This window comes from Podarcis vaucheri (genome assembly GCF_965113315.1).
Source record: "Podarcis vaucheri genome assembly, chromosome: 4".
Taxonomy (NCBI): domain Eukaryota; kingdom Metazoa; phylum Chordata; class Lepidosauria; order Squamata; family Lacertidae; genus Podarcis; species Podarcis vaucheri.
Window position 1 is genome coordinate 11,100,492 of NC_138762.1, and position 14,225 is coordinate 11,114,716.

General features: G+C 48.5%; 1 protein-coding gene across 4 annotated transcripts in view; it reads left to right on the forward strand.

Annotated features, from left to right (window-relative positions):
• Positions 1–14,225, forward strand: part of MYO7A (myosin VIIA) — a 175,240-nt gene that overhangs the window by 118,844 nt on the left and 42,171 nt on the right. For all 4 annotated transcript variants that reach the window (XM_082218967.1, XM_082218968.1, XM_082218969.1 and 1 more), the window contains 6 exons: positions 1,105–1,199; positions 3,341–3,425; positions 6,264–6,482; positions 9,209–9,316; positions 10,338–10,547; positions 12,223–12,426. In XM_082218967.1, the coding sequence (XP_082075093.1) occupies positions 1,105–1,199; positions 3,341–3,425; positions 6,264–6,482; positions 9,209–9,316; positions 10,338–10,547; positions 12,223–12,426 (921 nt within the window). The remainder of the gene's footprint in view (positions 1–1,104; positions 1,200–3,340; positions 3,426–6,263; positions 6,483–9,208; positions 9,317–10,337; positions 10,548–12,222; positions 12,427–14,225) is intronic.

Consider the following 14,225-nt stretch of genomic DNA (forward strand, 5'->3'; position numbering starts at 1 on the left):
GAGAGCCTTATCAGGGCTGTACAGCTGCACGAGGAGGAAATGGGGAAAGGAGCTTGTCAAAAAGTCTTCTTTGGGTTGGGTCAATCTGGAAGCAGGCAAGACTATATCCCAGACTTGACATCAGTGGCCCAAGGAAGAAATCAAACAGCGAAGGTCAAGGGAAGAAAATCCTTAAAGCAGCGATTCCTAAAATTGATAGCTGGGGTTCAGTTTTCTTTCAAAACCCCCAAAATGTTTGCTTCTATAATAATAATAATTTATTATTTATACCCCACCCATCTGGCTAAGTTTCCCCAGCCACTCTGGGCGGCTTCCAATCAAGTGTTAAAAACAATACAGCATTAAATATTAAAAAATAAACAGCTTACAGTTATACTCAAATTAAAATAACCACCAGCCCCAACTAAACATTTAACCAACCCGACAAAACCAAAAGAGAGGAACCAAAATTAGGTAAAGGTAAAGGGACCCCTGACCATTAGGTCCAGTCGTGACCAACTCTGGGGTTGAGGCGCTCATCTCGTTTTATTGGCCAAGGGAGCCAGCGTACAGCTTCCGGGTCATGTGGCCAGCATGACAAAGCCGCTTCTGGTGAACCAGAGCAGCGCACGGAAACGCCGTTTACCTTCCCGCCGGAGCGGTACCTATTTATCTACTTGCACTTTGACGTGCTTTCAAACTGCTAGGTGGGCAGGAGCAGGGACTGAGCAACGGGAGCTCACCCCGTCGCGGGGATTCGAACCGCCGACCTTCTGATCGGCAAGTCCTAGGCTCTGTGGTTTAACCTACAGCGCCACCCGCGTCTATTTAAAACATTTTAAAACAACTGAGACACTTGCCCCAACCCAAGAGTTGTTCCAGCAATGTCCCTCCGGCAAGATTCACCTGTTCAAGGTGAGTCTGGGCCAGGTGAAAATGGACATTGTGGCAGGGAGTGGTCTTCCTTCCAGTAGAGCGGCAATGTATTGGTATTGACGTGTTCGCTGCTGTGTGGGAAGGGCAGGATACGCAATTAATAAATATATAAGAATAAAAGAAATGAATTCCCTGCTGTCCTGCAAAGTTCCAGAAGTGAGCGGCCTGCTGATGTGTTCTTCTCCTCAGGATCACCACGATATGCTGCTGGAGATAGAGCGAGACAAGGCCATCACGGACAAGGTCATCCTCATCCAGAAAGTGGTCCGTGGATTTAAGGACAGGTATGAAGCTTGGCTGGAGACAACAACTCTCACTAACATTTCTTCTTTTTATTTATCATAAATTTTTATTAGATTTTCCACAGTGAAAACACAAACCACAAAGCAAAATGATACACAAAAACAGAAAAAGAAAAAGAAGAAAGAAGAAAAAGGGGGAACAATAAACAGATAAACAATAACAACAAACTTAATTCTTCACAAATCCAACCTTTTAAACATCTTCGTTGACTTCCTCAAATCCCTCCCTTCTGAGTCTCCTTGTAATTAAAGGTAACAGCTTTCCAATATCATTATTAAACTAAAACAATTTCCAATTATAGTCCATCTTATTCACTTTTCTTAACATTCTAAATCCCATTTATTTAATTATAACTTAATTTAATCCTAGGCCTATTTGTTTCTTTCAAGTAATTTCTAATTTTTTATATTACAATATTTATTCAAATAGTCCTTGAATTTCCTCCGGTCCTCGTGAAACTCCTCTTCTTTCTGGTTGCGGATTCTTCCAGTCAGGTCAGCTAGCTCCGAAAAGCCCATCATCTTCATCTGCCAATCTTCCACTGTTGGTGGTTCTTGTGTTTTCCCATTTTTAGCAAGTAATATTCGGGCGGCCGTTGTGGCATACAAAAATATTTTAACATCTTTCTTGGGCAATTCTAAACCTGTTATTCCAAGAAGAAAGGCCTCTGGTTTCTTAATAAATGTATATTTCAACATTTTTTTCCAGTTCATTATAAATCTTCTCCCAGAAGTCTTTCACCTTGGGACAATTCCACCACATATGGAAAAAAGTACCTTCTTTTTCTTTACATTTCCAACAAAGGTTATCACTATTGCTCTCTCACTAACATTTATTCGTGGTGAAGCCACTGCAGTTCCCATAGGCAGAAAAGGTGGGCAAGGAGGGAAACGGGTTTCTTTGTCTTCAGGCGAAGATTATGCATGGACAGATTTAATGATACTTAGAATGTATTTGTCGAAACCATAGTGCCACATAGATTAACTTATAAACAATATGTTTATCCATCCACATATATACTATATCGTTTTGTAGTGTTAAGTACATTTTTTCTTAATTTGTTATTGCTGTTTTCCCCTTTTTTTATAAAAAAAATCTAATGCATTCCATTCCTCTCTTCTTGTTTTCAATTCTTTCCTTTTTCTTCTTTATTTGCTTTAATTTACTATAATTACCTCAATTTAATATTATTTTTTAAAACAATTAAAAATCCCTGAGCTTGCAAAACATCTTTAATCGGTCTCCTTAACCAGGGAGGGCATGGCATGCAAACAGGGCATCTTTCCACCTTGAACCGCTTGGGTTGTTAGCAAACTTGGCCACCTAACTGCTCATCCCTGACTCCAGATCAATTAGGAACAAGTTTAAAAAATACGGGTCCCCAAACCTATCCTCAGGGGAACCCACTTTATATATCCCTCGTCCATCGGAAGGACTGCCCGTTTATTCCTACTGTCTTTCCGAAACAAGGCACAAGATGAAACAGAGTGTCATCCTTTGAATTTTGCGCTAACAGATTGAGGCTGAATCCTGACAAGACAAAAGTACTGTTTTTGGGGGGACAGGAGGCAGGCAGGTGTTTATATCATTGCGACCCGCCCATGGACTTCATGGTGGGAGGCAGATAAGAAATCGAATAAAGAAATGTCCAAGGGGAAGAGGCCTATTCCCCTAAAAATGGCTTTGGGGCTGGTTTATGAAGTGAGGCCTCTTTCCCTACGCCTTTGAGTTAATATGTAAAGGAACGGGTCAGCAAAAACAATTGTTCAGGCTTCTTGCTCAAGGATAAATTTCTTATTTGTTCTTTGGACTCTTGTTTCTTGAAAGCGCCTGCTCTCGAAGGTTTGAATTCGGTCAAAGATTGCTTCCCCTTTCAGCATCCAAACACCAATGGAGCAATGCTCTAAAGACATTAGGGTACAATTTGTTTCCTGTTTGTAGTTTTAATGTGAAATCAGAAAGGTGCTTTGAATGAGATTGTGAGCTGCACGTGACAAGAGAGCGACTGTATTTGTCCACCTCTCTGAGGTAATCTGTAAAGAATTGTGTTTCTTCCAGGGTCAGGGCTTAAAAACAAAGAGTGCACGAGGAGAAAAATGGATTGTAACTGTCTCTTCCCCAGGTCCAATTTCCTGAAAGTGAGAAATGCAGCTCTGATGATCCAGCGGACCTGGAGGGGGCATAACTGTCGAAGAAATTATGACGCTGTAAGTATGCCCGAAGCATGGACCGATTGCCTAAGCAGCGGCGGAGCAAGCTGATTGGGCGACTGGGGCAGTGCACATGCCCTGTGCCCAGGGGCAGGGCCAACTGCCTGTGGGGGTGGGGCCAGCCGCCCATGGGGCGGGGCCAGCTGGGGCAGGATGCTCCGTGGGGCCTCCGAGGAGTGTGCCTGCCTCCTCCCGCTCAGCTGCCCTACAGCTGAGGGAGAGGCAGCGGGTGAACTGTTTGGGGCAGCACGGAGCCTGCGGGTGCCCAAGCCATCGTGTCACTCCCAGGAGAGATGTGTGGCTCGGGCGCACTGCAGGCTCCATGGTGAGTGTTGCCTGGCCTTTTGTCACCCCCCTTAGTGGTGACACCTGGGGCGGACCGCCCCCACCGCACCCCCTTTCCTTTGCCCCTGCGGCCCAGTCCCCCTGCGCTGTTTGCTTCACCCATGCTACCACTGTTTGCATTAAAGTAAAAGGTAAAGGTACCCCTGACCATTAGGTCCTCTCGCGGACGACTCTGGGGTTGCAGCGCTCATCTTGCTTTATTGGCCGAGGGAGCCGGCGTACAGCTTCCGGGTCATGTGGCCAGCATGACTAAGGCGCTTCTGGCGAACCAGAGCAGCGCACGAAAATGCCGTTTACCTTCCTAGCGGAGCGGTATCTATTTATCTACTTGCACTTTGACGTGCTTTCGAACTGCTAGGTTGGCAGGAGCAGGGACCGAGCAACGGGAGCTCACCCCGTTGTGGGGATTTGAACTGCCGACCTTCTGATCGGCAAGTCCTAGGCTCTTGGTTTAACCCACAGCGCCACCCGCATTAGAGCTCACCTAAATGACTCTCCTGGCCTGGCGTGCTCTGGTCCATGGAGTCACGAAGAGTCGGACACGACTAAACGACTAAACAAATGACTCTCCATTCGCCATACACCTCACCCACGTTGCCCCCCATATTCACTCTTCTCCCCAGCGCCCCCTCACTCAACAAACCCCCATTCCTCTTGGATTTCATCAACCCTCCTGTATGCATCTCTAACCCATTCCTCTCACAGCTCACCCAAACTTCTTTTTAAAAATCATTTTTATTAAGTTTTCCATTTTAACAATCCAGTCAAATCACATTAAATATTCCACGTTATACATATGCATATCAGAGAATCCAAATATTCTGCTGAATTATATTATTATTATTATTATTGAGACTTCCCATGCTTCAAGTTTGGGGGGGGGGAGCTCTGATCATCTCATATCTCTGCTGCTTTTAGTAGTCATTTCCAATAGTGCTTTTAAATCTTTCTCTTGTTAACCTCCTTCTTTCACGGCCTCTGAGGTGTTCCCACAGGCGAGTTGAAATAGGCAATGATGTGTTTCTGTGTGGATTTTATGTGTATGATACCCCTCTGTGGATTTGCAGCATCTTCTCACACACTGATATTACTGCCAAATCAACCCAAAAGTCTTTTCGCTGCTGGCAGCTGCCTCAGGTCACCCAAACTTACAACTCACCCAGAGCCTATGGGCACCCAAGCCACCGTGTCACTCCCACGAAAGACGCATGGCTCAGGCACTCTGCAGGCCCCACGGTGAGTGAGGCCCGGGATTTTGTCAGCCACCCTCAGTGGTAACACCCAGGGTGGCCGGCTCCCACCGCACCCCAATTCCTCCGCCCCTGTGCCTACCCAGCCCAGGATTGCCTATGGCTGACTAGCCATGGCTCCCCAAAGTCTCAGCATGCTCAAGATCAAGACTGAGACAACCCACAATGTGTCTTCATCCCTGAATTGCACCTTTAGAACTGGTCGATGATCTTCGGTGGGCTAGGGACAAAAGTGAAAGCTGTTTCCTAGTTCTGCTGGATCTCTCAGCGGGTTTTGACACCATCGACCATAACATCCTTCTGGGGCTGGGAGCTGGGGGCACTGTCATACAGCGGTTCCGCTCCTTCCTCCTGGGCCGTGTTCAGAAAGTGGTGGTGGGGGATGAGTGTTCAGACCCCTGGGCTCTCACTTGTGGGGTGCCTCAGGGTTCTGTCCTCTCCCCTATGCTTTTCAACATCTACATGCAGCCGCTGGGAGAGATCATCAGGGGGTTTGGGCTGGGTGTGGGGCTGCCTTTGAAGGTGACCCGGAAACTACAATTAATCCAGAATGCGGCAACCAGACTGGTGACTGGGAGCGGCCGCCGAGACCGTATAACACCGGTCTTGAAAGACCTACACTGGCTCCCAGTACGTTTCCGAGCACAATTCAAAGTGTTGCTGCTGACCTTTAAAGCCCTAAACGGCCTTGGCCCAGTAGACCTGAAGGAGTGTCTCCACCTCCATCGTTCAGCCCGCACACTGAGGTCCAGCGCCGAGGGCCTTCTGGCGGTTCCCTCGCTGCGAGAAGCCAAGTTACAGGGAACCAGGCAGAGGGCCTTCTCGGTAGTGGCACCCACCCTGTGGAACACCCTCCCACCAGATGTCAAAGAGAACAACAACTACCAAACTTTTAGAAGACATCTGAAGGCAGCCCTGTTTAGGGAAGCTTTTAATGTTTAATAGGTTATTGTATTTTAGTGTTTTGTTGGAAGCCGCCCAGAGTGGCTGGGGGGACCCAGCCAGATGGGCGGGGTATAAATAATAAATTATTGTAATTATTATAGAACAGAGGTGCTCCTTCATACTACAACAGGGATGGAAATAATGAATGGCGTAAGGGCCACAGCTTAGTGGAAGAGCATCTGCTTTGAATGCAGAAGGTCACAGGTTCGATCCCCGGGTTAATTTAGATCAGTGCGCTTTATGTGTAGGAATTGCTCCCTGAATTGCTCCCCCGCTTTCTCCCCCACCCCGACAGATGAGGATCGGCTTCCTGAGGCTGCAAGCCCTCTACCGCTCCCGCAAGCTGCATAAGAGGTACCACATGGCCCGCAAGCGCATCATCGAGTTCCAAGCCAAGTGCCGGGGGTTCTTGGTGCGCAGAGCCTTCCGCCATCGCCTCTGGGCTGTCTTCACCATCCAAGCATATGCCAGGGGCATGATCGCTCGACGCCTGTATAAGCGCTTGAAGGGAGAGGTAAGTGTGCCTCTTGCGTTGCCCCTAAAGGCCATCCTGAGGCATATTTCTATTTTTTAATTTACTAGGGTCTGCCCCCTTGCTTGCTCCACTCGCCAGCCCTGCCTCCCCTCTTTTCCCACACCTGGCCAGCCCCAGAGCACCTCCCCCTCCATTAAACGTCTCTCCTGGGCCACCTGCTTACCCAGGCTTCTTGCTCACTCACTCAGTTGCCTGCCTGCTGGTCTGACCTTACACTGAACTGCAGCGTGACGACCACCTTACATGTTTGTTTATATAGGAAGATACCTTATCCGTCCTTCACTATAAGGTCCCAAGGTAGGCCACAAAACAAATACAACTGTTCCAAATGGAACAGAAAAGTAGTAATTTAATGAAAGAGGTGCATCTCATAAAACAAAAATACATTTATAGTTCAGCAGAGTATATTGTTGGGAGGGGCTGTAGAGCTGAAAAGTGTATGTGATAGATATCTTAGGTATGGGATATCCTAGGGTTTGATGAGGGCCGGCGTGATGTTTTAGTTTTAGTATGTTTCCGAGCACAATTCAAAGTGTTGGTGCTGACCTTTAAAGCCCTAAATGGCCTCGGTCCAGTATACCTGAAAGAGCATCTCCACCCCCATCGTTCTGCCCAGACACTGAGGTCCAGCGCCGAGGGCCTTCTGCCGGTTCCCTCACTGCGAGAAGCCAAGTTACAGGGAACCAGGCAGAGGGCCTTCTCGGTAGTGGCGCCCTCCCTGTGGAACGCCCTCCCACCAGATGTCAAAGAGAACAACAACTACCAGACTTTTAGAAGACATCTGAAGGCCGCCCTGTTTAGGGAAGCTTTCAATGTTTAATAGGTTATTGTATTTTAATATTCCTTTGGAAGCCACCCAGAGAAACCCAGACAGATGGGTTGTTGTTGTTGTTGTTGTTATTGTTGTTGTTGTTGTTGTTGTTTAGTGTTGAACTAGGACCTGGAGGAGCCAGGTTCTGTGACCCACTTGGTCACCGAACTGTAGAATTGTAGAGTTGGAAGGGACCCGAGGGTCATCTAGTCCAACCCCCTGCAATGAAGGAATCACAACTAACCCCTTTCTCCCGGTACCCACTCCTCAGTGTCCAGTCAAGTCCCTGACATCTGTCCCCTCTTCGTGGGTGATTCCCGCCCTCTAAAACAAAATTGCTTTCCATTCCTCCAGGGGAAAGATACTGAGTTTACATACCTTCTTTCCAGCGGAGAGAAAATTAGTTGGGGAAAGGAGACTTTGGCTGCTCAGATGGTTTGTGGGGAAAGTATGCGCCGCGCCCACTACAGCTGCCATCAAATGCCAAGTCAACACAGCCTTTATTTCATATGTCTCCTGCCTCTCATCTTTTTTAAAAATGATTTTTTATTAAGTTTTCCACTTTTATCATGATCGCATTTTGTTACATAATTCTATAACTTAATACATTACACTATAAGAGCATCGACCTCCTTCTCTCCCCCTTTCTGACTTCCACACATCTTTCTGTATTTTTCCGCATTTCTATAATCACATGTTTACCTTCTATCTTATTATAATTTTTCACCTTGTTATCGGTAAATCTGTTCCTTATATTTACATTACAAAACATTTCAGTTCAAACCTACAAGCGTTTTCAGATGTTTACAATTTTCTTTCATATAAAGTAGAAACTTGTTCCAGTCCTTTTGAAACAGTTCGTCACGCTGATTCCAGATCTTCCCCGTCAACTTGGCCATCTCTACATACTCTACCATCTTCACCTGCCAATCTTCCAGTGTTGGAAGCTCCTGCTGTTTCCATTTTTGTTCATTTCATATATCTCCTGCCTCATATCTAGCTTGGCCCCAAGTTGCGTGGCGACTTCCCGCCTCCCCCCTCAGAAATAAAGACATGAGACACAAGAATTCGAGTTAATGGGTCAAATTAGGCCACAACTTTATTGATTACAGGAATTGAGCGGTATTGGCTTAGGCATTGGTCATAACAACTAACCGGCTTCAGCCTGCAAGCTTGAAGGCCGGTGAGGGTTAACCACCAGTAGGGGGAGTCCTGCTGAGGCACGTCAACTAGGACCTCCCTCCGGGGTCACCGCGTGGGGGTGTGTCATGGGCCCACACCTCCATAGGCTTAGGACAAGGCCACGCCCCCGGAATCCTTTACCGGACTACCCTTTGATTTCGGGGAAGGTGATGGCGCTACCTTCCACCCCCTTCATCTGCATAACAATACTACAGTACCCCACCAATGCCTAACTGCCAATACCGTGGAGTTGTGACAGTTTGCTACGAGGTAGGCGAAAACCAAATGGCTGGTGCCAATCTGCCATTTGGGAAAATTCCTACCAGGCCCCTTGACGGCGACCAACCGAAGTCCATAGCAACGTCAGAGAGCCTAGCCTAACGGGTGGGAGGGAAGGGGAAATAACCTAGCTGGCTGCTGCGCGGAAAAGAGGGAAAGCCTCGGCCGTGCCAGACCTAAGAGCAGCGAGGCCACGCCCCCCGAGCCAGCCGATTGGCTGGCTAGTGGTATGACGTGTCCGAGGATTCCCTGGTATCGCGGGGGCTGAAGCCAGCCCCTGCGAGTGTGGGGAGGGGCTTGAAGCCCGCAACCCCACCTCCTCCCTAGTTTGGAAGTGGCTTTCTCCCTGGTTGCCATTCACCTTCTAAACTGCAGGCTGGGTAATGAATGGAGCAACCCATTCAAGCAGTGCTTCTGAATTTCCTTCCCCCAGTACCGCCGCCGCCTGGAAGCAGAAAAACTCCGCCTGCTAGAAGAGGAACGCCTGAGGAAGGAGATGAGTGCCAAGAAAGCGAAAGAGGAAGCGGAGAAGAAACACCAAGTGGGTTGACGCTTATGCTCTGTGTACCTTTCTTTTGTGGCACAGAATCCACCATTCCTGGGTGTCCCTAGGTCTCATATTAGTTGACACAGCCCTTAAGAACTTGGGACCGGAAGAAGAGTTTGGATTTGATATCCCGCTTTATCACTACCATATCACTTCCATAGTTCTGTTAGGCTGATTTATATTATCTTTGTAGTAAGCTAGCTTAATCATATTTACTATGGTCCAAATCTTTTCAGTCCATTCAGATATAGTAGGAGATATGCCCCCTCCTCATTTTTAAAGCTATTTTTAAATTTCTTTTAATGTAAGCGGTAATTTATTTATTTTTCAAATAATCTTTATTAGTTTTTCAATTAGATACTCCACATACACATATTGTATTACATTTTACATTTATACTTGCTCTTCAGAGCTGACTTCCCTCCTTCCTTCGTCTGGTTTTTTTATAATTTTATCGCATTATTTTCTTCCATTTTATATATTGTCATTCATTTTCCATATTTGTCCATAGTGTATCCATAAACAAACAATTCCTCATGTTTATACAATTCTTGTTGTCTGCCTGTATTCATTTACCACGGCTGTTAGTTATATTAGTTTCCTTCAACATTTTGCTTCTTATTATTTTCATTATCCATCACTTTTCTTATTCTTTCCCGTTATGAGGTTTGTTTCCAATTCTGCTGGTTTTACTGTTTCATCTTATCTTTCCTATATACAACATACACTTTCCCCATTCTTTTTGAAATGTTTTCTTTCCCTGTTGTCAAATTTCCCTTGTTAGTTTGGCTATTTCTGCATATTCCATTACCTTCTGTCGCCATTCTTCTACTGTTGGTAATTGCTGCTGTTTCCAATGGCAGTGCCATTGATTTGCCTAGACCATTGTCTCTTGGCAAGAAATGGTGGCCCTGGGATTTTGTGTCGCGACGACTGAGCAAAAGGGGTAGAGCTTTTGCCTGGCACCCGTGTGCCTCTCGTATCCTGGTTACTCATTGCCACAGCTCTCTCTTAGATACGCCTGGCCCAGCTGGCTCGGGAAGACGCAGAAAGGGAAGTAAAGGAAAAGGAAGAAGCGCGGCGCAAAAAGGAACTCTTGCAGAAAATGGAAAAGGCCCGAAACGAACCCGTCAACGACTCCGACATGGTGGACAAAATGTTTGGCTTCCTGGGAACCACGTCGTCTTTTCCTGGCCAAGAAGGGCAGGCGCCCAATGGGTTTGAGGTAACTGGAAGGAGACATTAACACACACACACACACACACACACACACACACACACACACACCCCACTCCATATCATGGTTCTGCTAGCATGTTGAGGAAGCAGCTTCCCCAACTTGCTGCCCTCCAGATGTTTGGGACAACAATTGCCATCATCCCCATCCAGCACCGAGTTGGGGCGATGCTGGTTTAGAGAAACAGTGTATCAAATTACCGTTCTTTTCTGTGCATAAGACTATGCTTTTTCCTTTAAAAATCCTGCTAAGAAGTGGGGGTCATCTTATACATGGGTAGCGCATAGGGTTGACATTTGATTGGCTGCTGCCAAGGCTGTCAGCGGCTATTGTGCATTTTATTGGTTGCTGCGTCAATGGGTGGTGCTGATTGGCTGATGCTCCGGCAGCTGTGCGGGTGATTGGCAGCTTCTGCCAGTGACGGGACAGACGGGAGGTGGATTTAGCGATCCGTGTGGGTGAGCGATTTTCGGCAATCCCCCCCTGGGTAATTTCCCCCCCCCAAAAAAAAAGTTCAACAACTCTGGGCAACCCTCCACAAAAAAAGCACTCAACAACTCTGTGCCATCTCCTCCTATTTTCTTAAATTTGAGTCCCCCAAAATAGTTGGCGACTTATACATGGGGGCATCTTATACACGGAAAAGTAGAATCATAGAGTTGGAAGAGACCACAAGGGTCATCGAGTCCAACCCCCTGCCAAGCAGGAAACACCATCAGAGCACTCCTGACAAATGGTTGTCAAGCCTCTGCTTAAAGACCTCCAAAGTAGGAGACTCCACCACACTCCTTGGCAGCAAATTCCACTGTCAAACAGCTCTTACTGTCAGGAAGTTCTTCCTAATGTTTAGGTGGAATCTTCTTTCTTGTAGTTTGGATCCATTGCTCCGTGTCCGCTTCTCTGGAGCAGCAGAAAACAACCTTTCTCCCTCCTCTATGTGACATCCTTTTATATATTTGAACATGGCTATCATATCACCCCTTAACCTCCTCTTCTCCAGGCTAAACATGCCCAGCTCCCTTAGCCGTTCCTCATAAGGCATCGTTTCCAGGCCTTTGACCATTTTGGTTGCCCTCCTCTGGACACGTTCCAGTTTGTCAGTGTCCTTCTTGAACTGTGGTGCCCAGAACTGGACACAGTACTCCAGGTGAGGTCTGACCAGAGCAGAATACAGTGGCACTATTACTTCCCTTGATCTAGATGCTATACACCTATTGATGTACAGTACAGTAAGTACAGGAAGCCTAGGAAGGAAGAGCTTACCCCAAAATTCCAGTATCTTCTCCCAGCCCAAAAGCCATCCAGAGTTGATTTGCAGTTAGGCTCAGCTTTTTTTGTTGTTGTGAAGGTGATTTGTGGGAAGTGGGGAGAGGCAACATTGTGTGTGGGACGTCCCAACGTCGGGAAGAGCTGGTGGCCACATGGCTTCAATGGCCGGCGCCTCCTCCTCTTCCTCCTCCTAGCGCCGCCACCGGCAAAAGGAGGAGGAAAAGGAGTTGGCCACTGGAACCTCACTTCATTTGGCTCCACGATTCGCCTCCACGCTTTTTGGACCTTGGAGGGGCCCAGCCCACACACCCAAAAATTTTGGGGGGCCCAAAAGGGTTCAGCTCCCAAGAGCTGGCGCCCCTGACCCAGACTGAACCAGGTTAAATCTCCCCAGGACCTTGAGAGGGCACAAAAGGAGCTGGAGGAAGATGACCTGGAAACAGCCTTGCCCTTGCCAGAGGAGGAGGAAGAGGACCTCTCGGAGTACAAATTCGCCAAGTTTGCCGCTACGTACTTCCAGGGCACGACCACACAAACCTACATACGCCGCCCCCTCAAGCAGCCGCTCCTGTACCACGAGGACGAGGGAGACCAGCTGGTGAGTCTGTGTGAACAGCTCTGGAGAAGAGCAGTAATGGTTGCGTGGCCAGTTCCCGCCTCCCCCCAGTGGAAATAAAGACACATGACACAGATATTTACGGTTAATGGGATAAATATGGCCACAACTTTATTGGTTACAGGTGATGAGAGGTATTGGCTTAGGCATTGGTCCTAACCGACTACAGTGGTGCCTCACAAGACGAAAAGAATCCGTTCTGTGATTCTCTTCGTCGAGCGGTTTTTTCGTCTTGCAAAGCAAGCCCATTGACAAATTAGCGGATTAGCGCTATTAGCGCTATCAGCGGCTTTTAGCGGCTTTTAGCGGCTTATCGGATCAGCTGATAAACGGCTTAGCGGCTTAGAAAAAGGGGGGGAAGGAAAAAGAACCCGCAGGAACTCGCAAGACATTTTCGTCTTGCGAAGCAAGCCCATAGGAGATTCGTTTTGTGAAGCACCTCCAAAACGGAAAACTCTTTTGTCTAGCGAGTTTTTCGTCTTGCGAGGCATTCGTCTTGCGGGGCACCACTGTATCCAGCTTCAGCCTGTTCGCTTGAAGTCTGGGAAGGGTTAACCACCAGTAGGGGGAATCCTGCTGATGCACATCAACTAGGAACTCCCCCGGGGTCACCGCTAGGGGGTGTGCCTTAGGCCCTCACCTCCATAGGCTTGGGACAGGGCCACGCCCCCCAGAATCCTTTATCGGACTACCCTTCAATATGCGGGGCAGGTGATGGCGCTTCCTCCTCCCTTCCATCTACATAACAATACCAATACCAATGCCTAACCGCCAATACCAAGGAAGTTGTGACAATTTGCTATGAGGTAGGTGAAAAACCAAGTTGCTGGTGCCAATTTGCCAAGTGGGAAAATTCCTACCAGGCAGCGGCGTAGCGTGGGTTGTCAGCACCCGGGGCAAAGCAAGTAATTTGCGCCCCCTAACCCGGGGCAAGGCAAGTAATTTGCGCCCCCTAACCCGGGGCAAGGCAAGTAATTTGCGCCCCCTAACCCGGGGCAAGGCAAGTAATTTGCCGCCCCCTAACCCCTAACCTGCCGCCGCTGCCAGCTTCTTCTTGCTGCTGCCTGGTCTGGTCTGGTGTGGTTCTCTCCCGCGCTCAGCGCTGCGCTGGGCGGCCACTGCACTGTCCCACCCCCAGATAGTCCCTCGCTCTCTCTCCGCGCCGCATGCCTGGCACCCACCCCCTCCACAGTGGGCGGTGACCCAGCGGCTCGGATCGGATTCGCACAGCCAGCACTGCAGTGAGAGAGAGTGAGTGAGCCAGGTTGGGAAAGAGAGCTGCGAGTGCGAGCGCCCCCCCCAGATGTTGCGGCCGGTGCGGCCGGCCCCCCTGCACCCCCCACGCTACACCACTGCTACCAGGCCCCTCAACGGCGACCAACCAAGGTCCATAGCAAGGTCAAGGATGAAAACCTTAAAGGGCGGGAGAGTGGGAAACTGGAGCAGCTGGAAGCAGCAAAGAGGGAGATTCCAGGCCGCCCCTGCGTTAAATGGAGCTGGCCACGCCCCCAGGCCAGCTGGTTGGCTGGCCAGGGGATGATGCGATCGGGATTCCCTCAATTGCGCGGAGGCCGAGAGCCAGCCCCTGCGCGCACGGTGGGAGAGTGAAGCCTGCAACCCCACCTCCTTTCTATGTCAGAAGTGGCTTTGTGTTAACTAGCCCTCTGAAACCAGTAGCGGTTGTGTGAATTGGCCCTGTGAATCTTAGCTGATTTTGTCCACTCCTGGTTTTCCCCTCAAGCTTTCTTCATCTTGGCTGTGAGTCCTAGAAGACCTGCTCC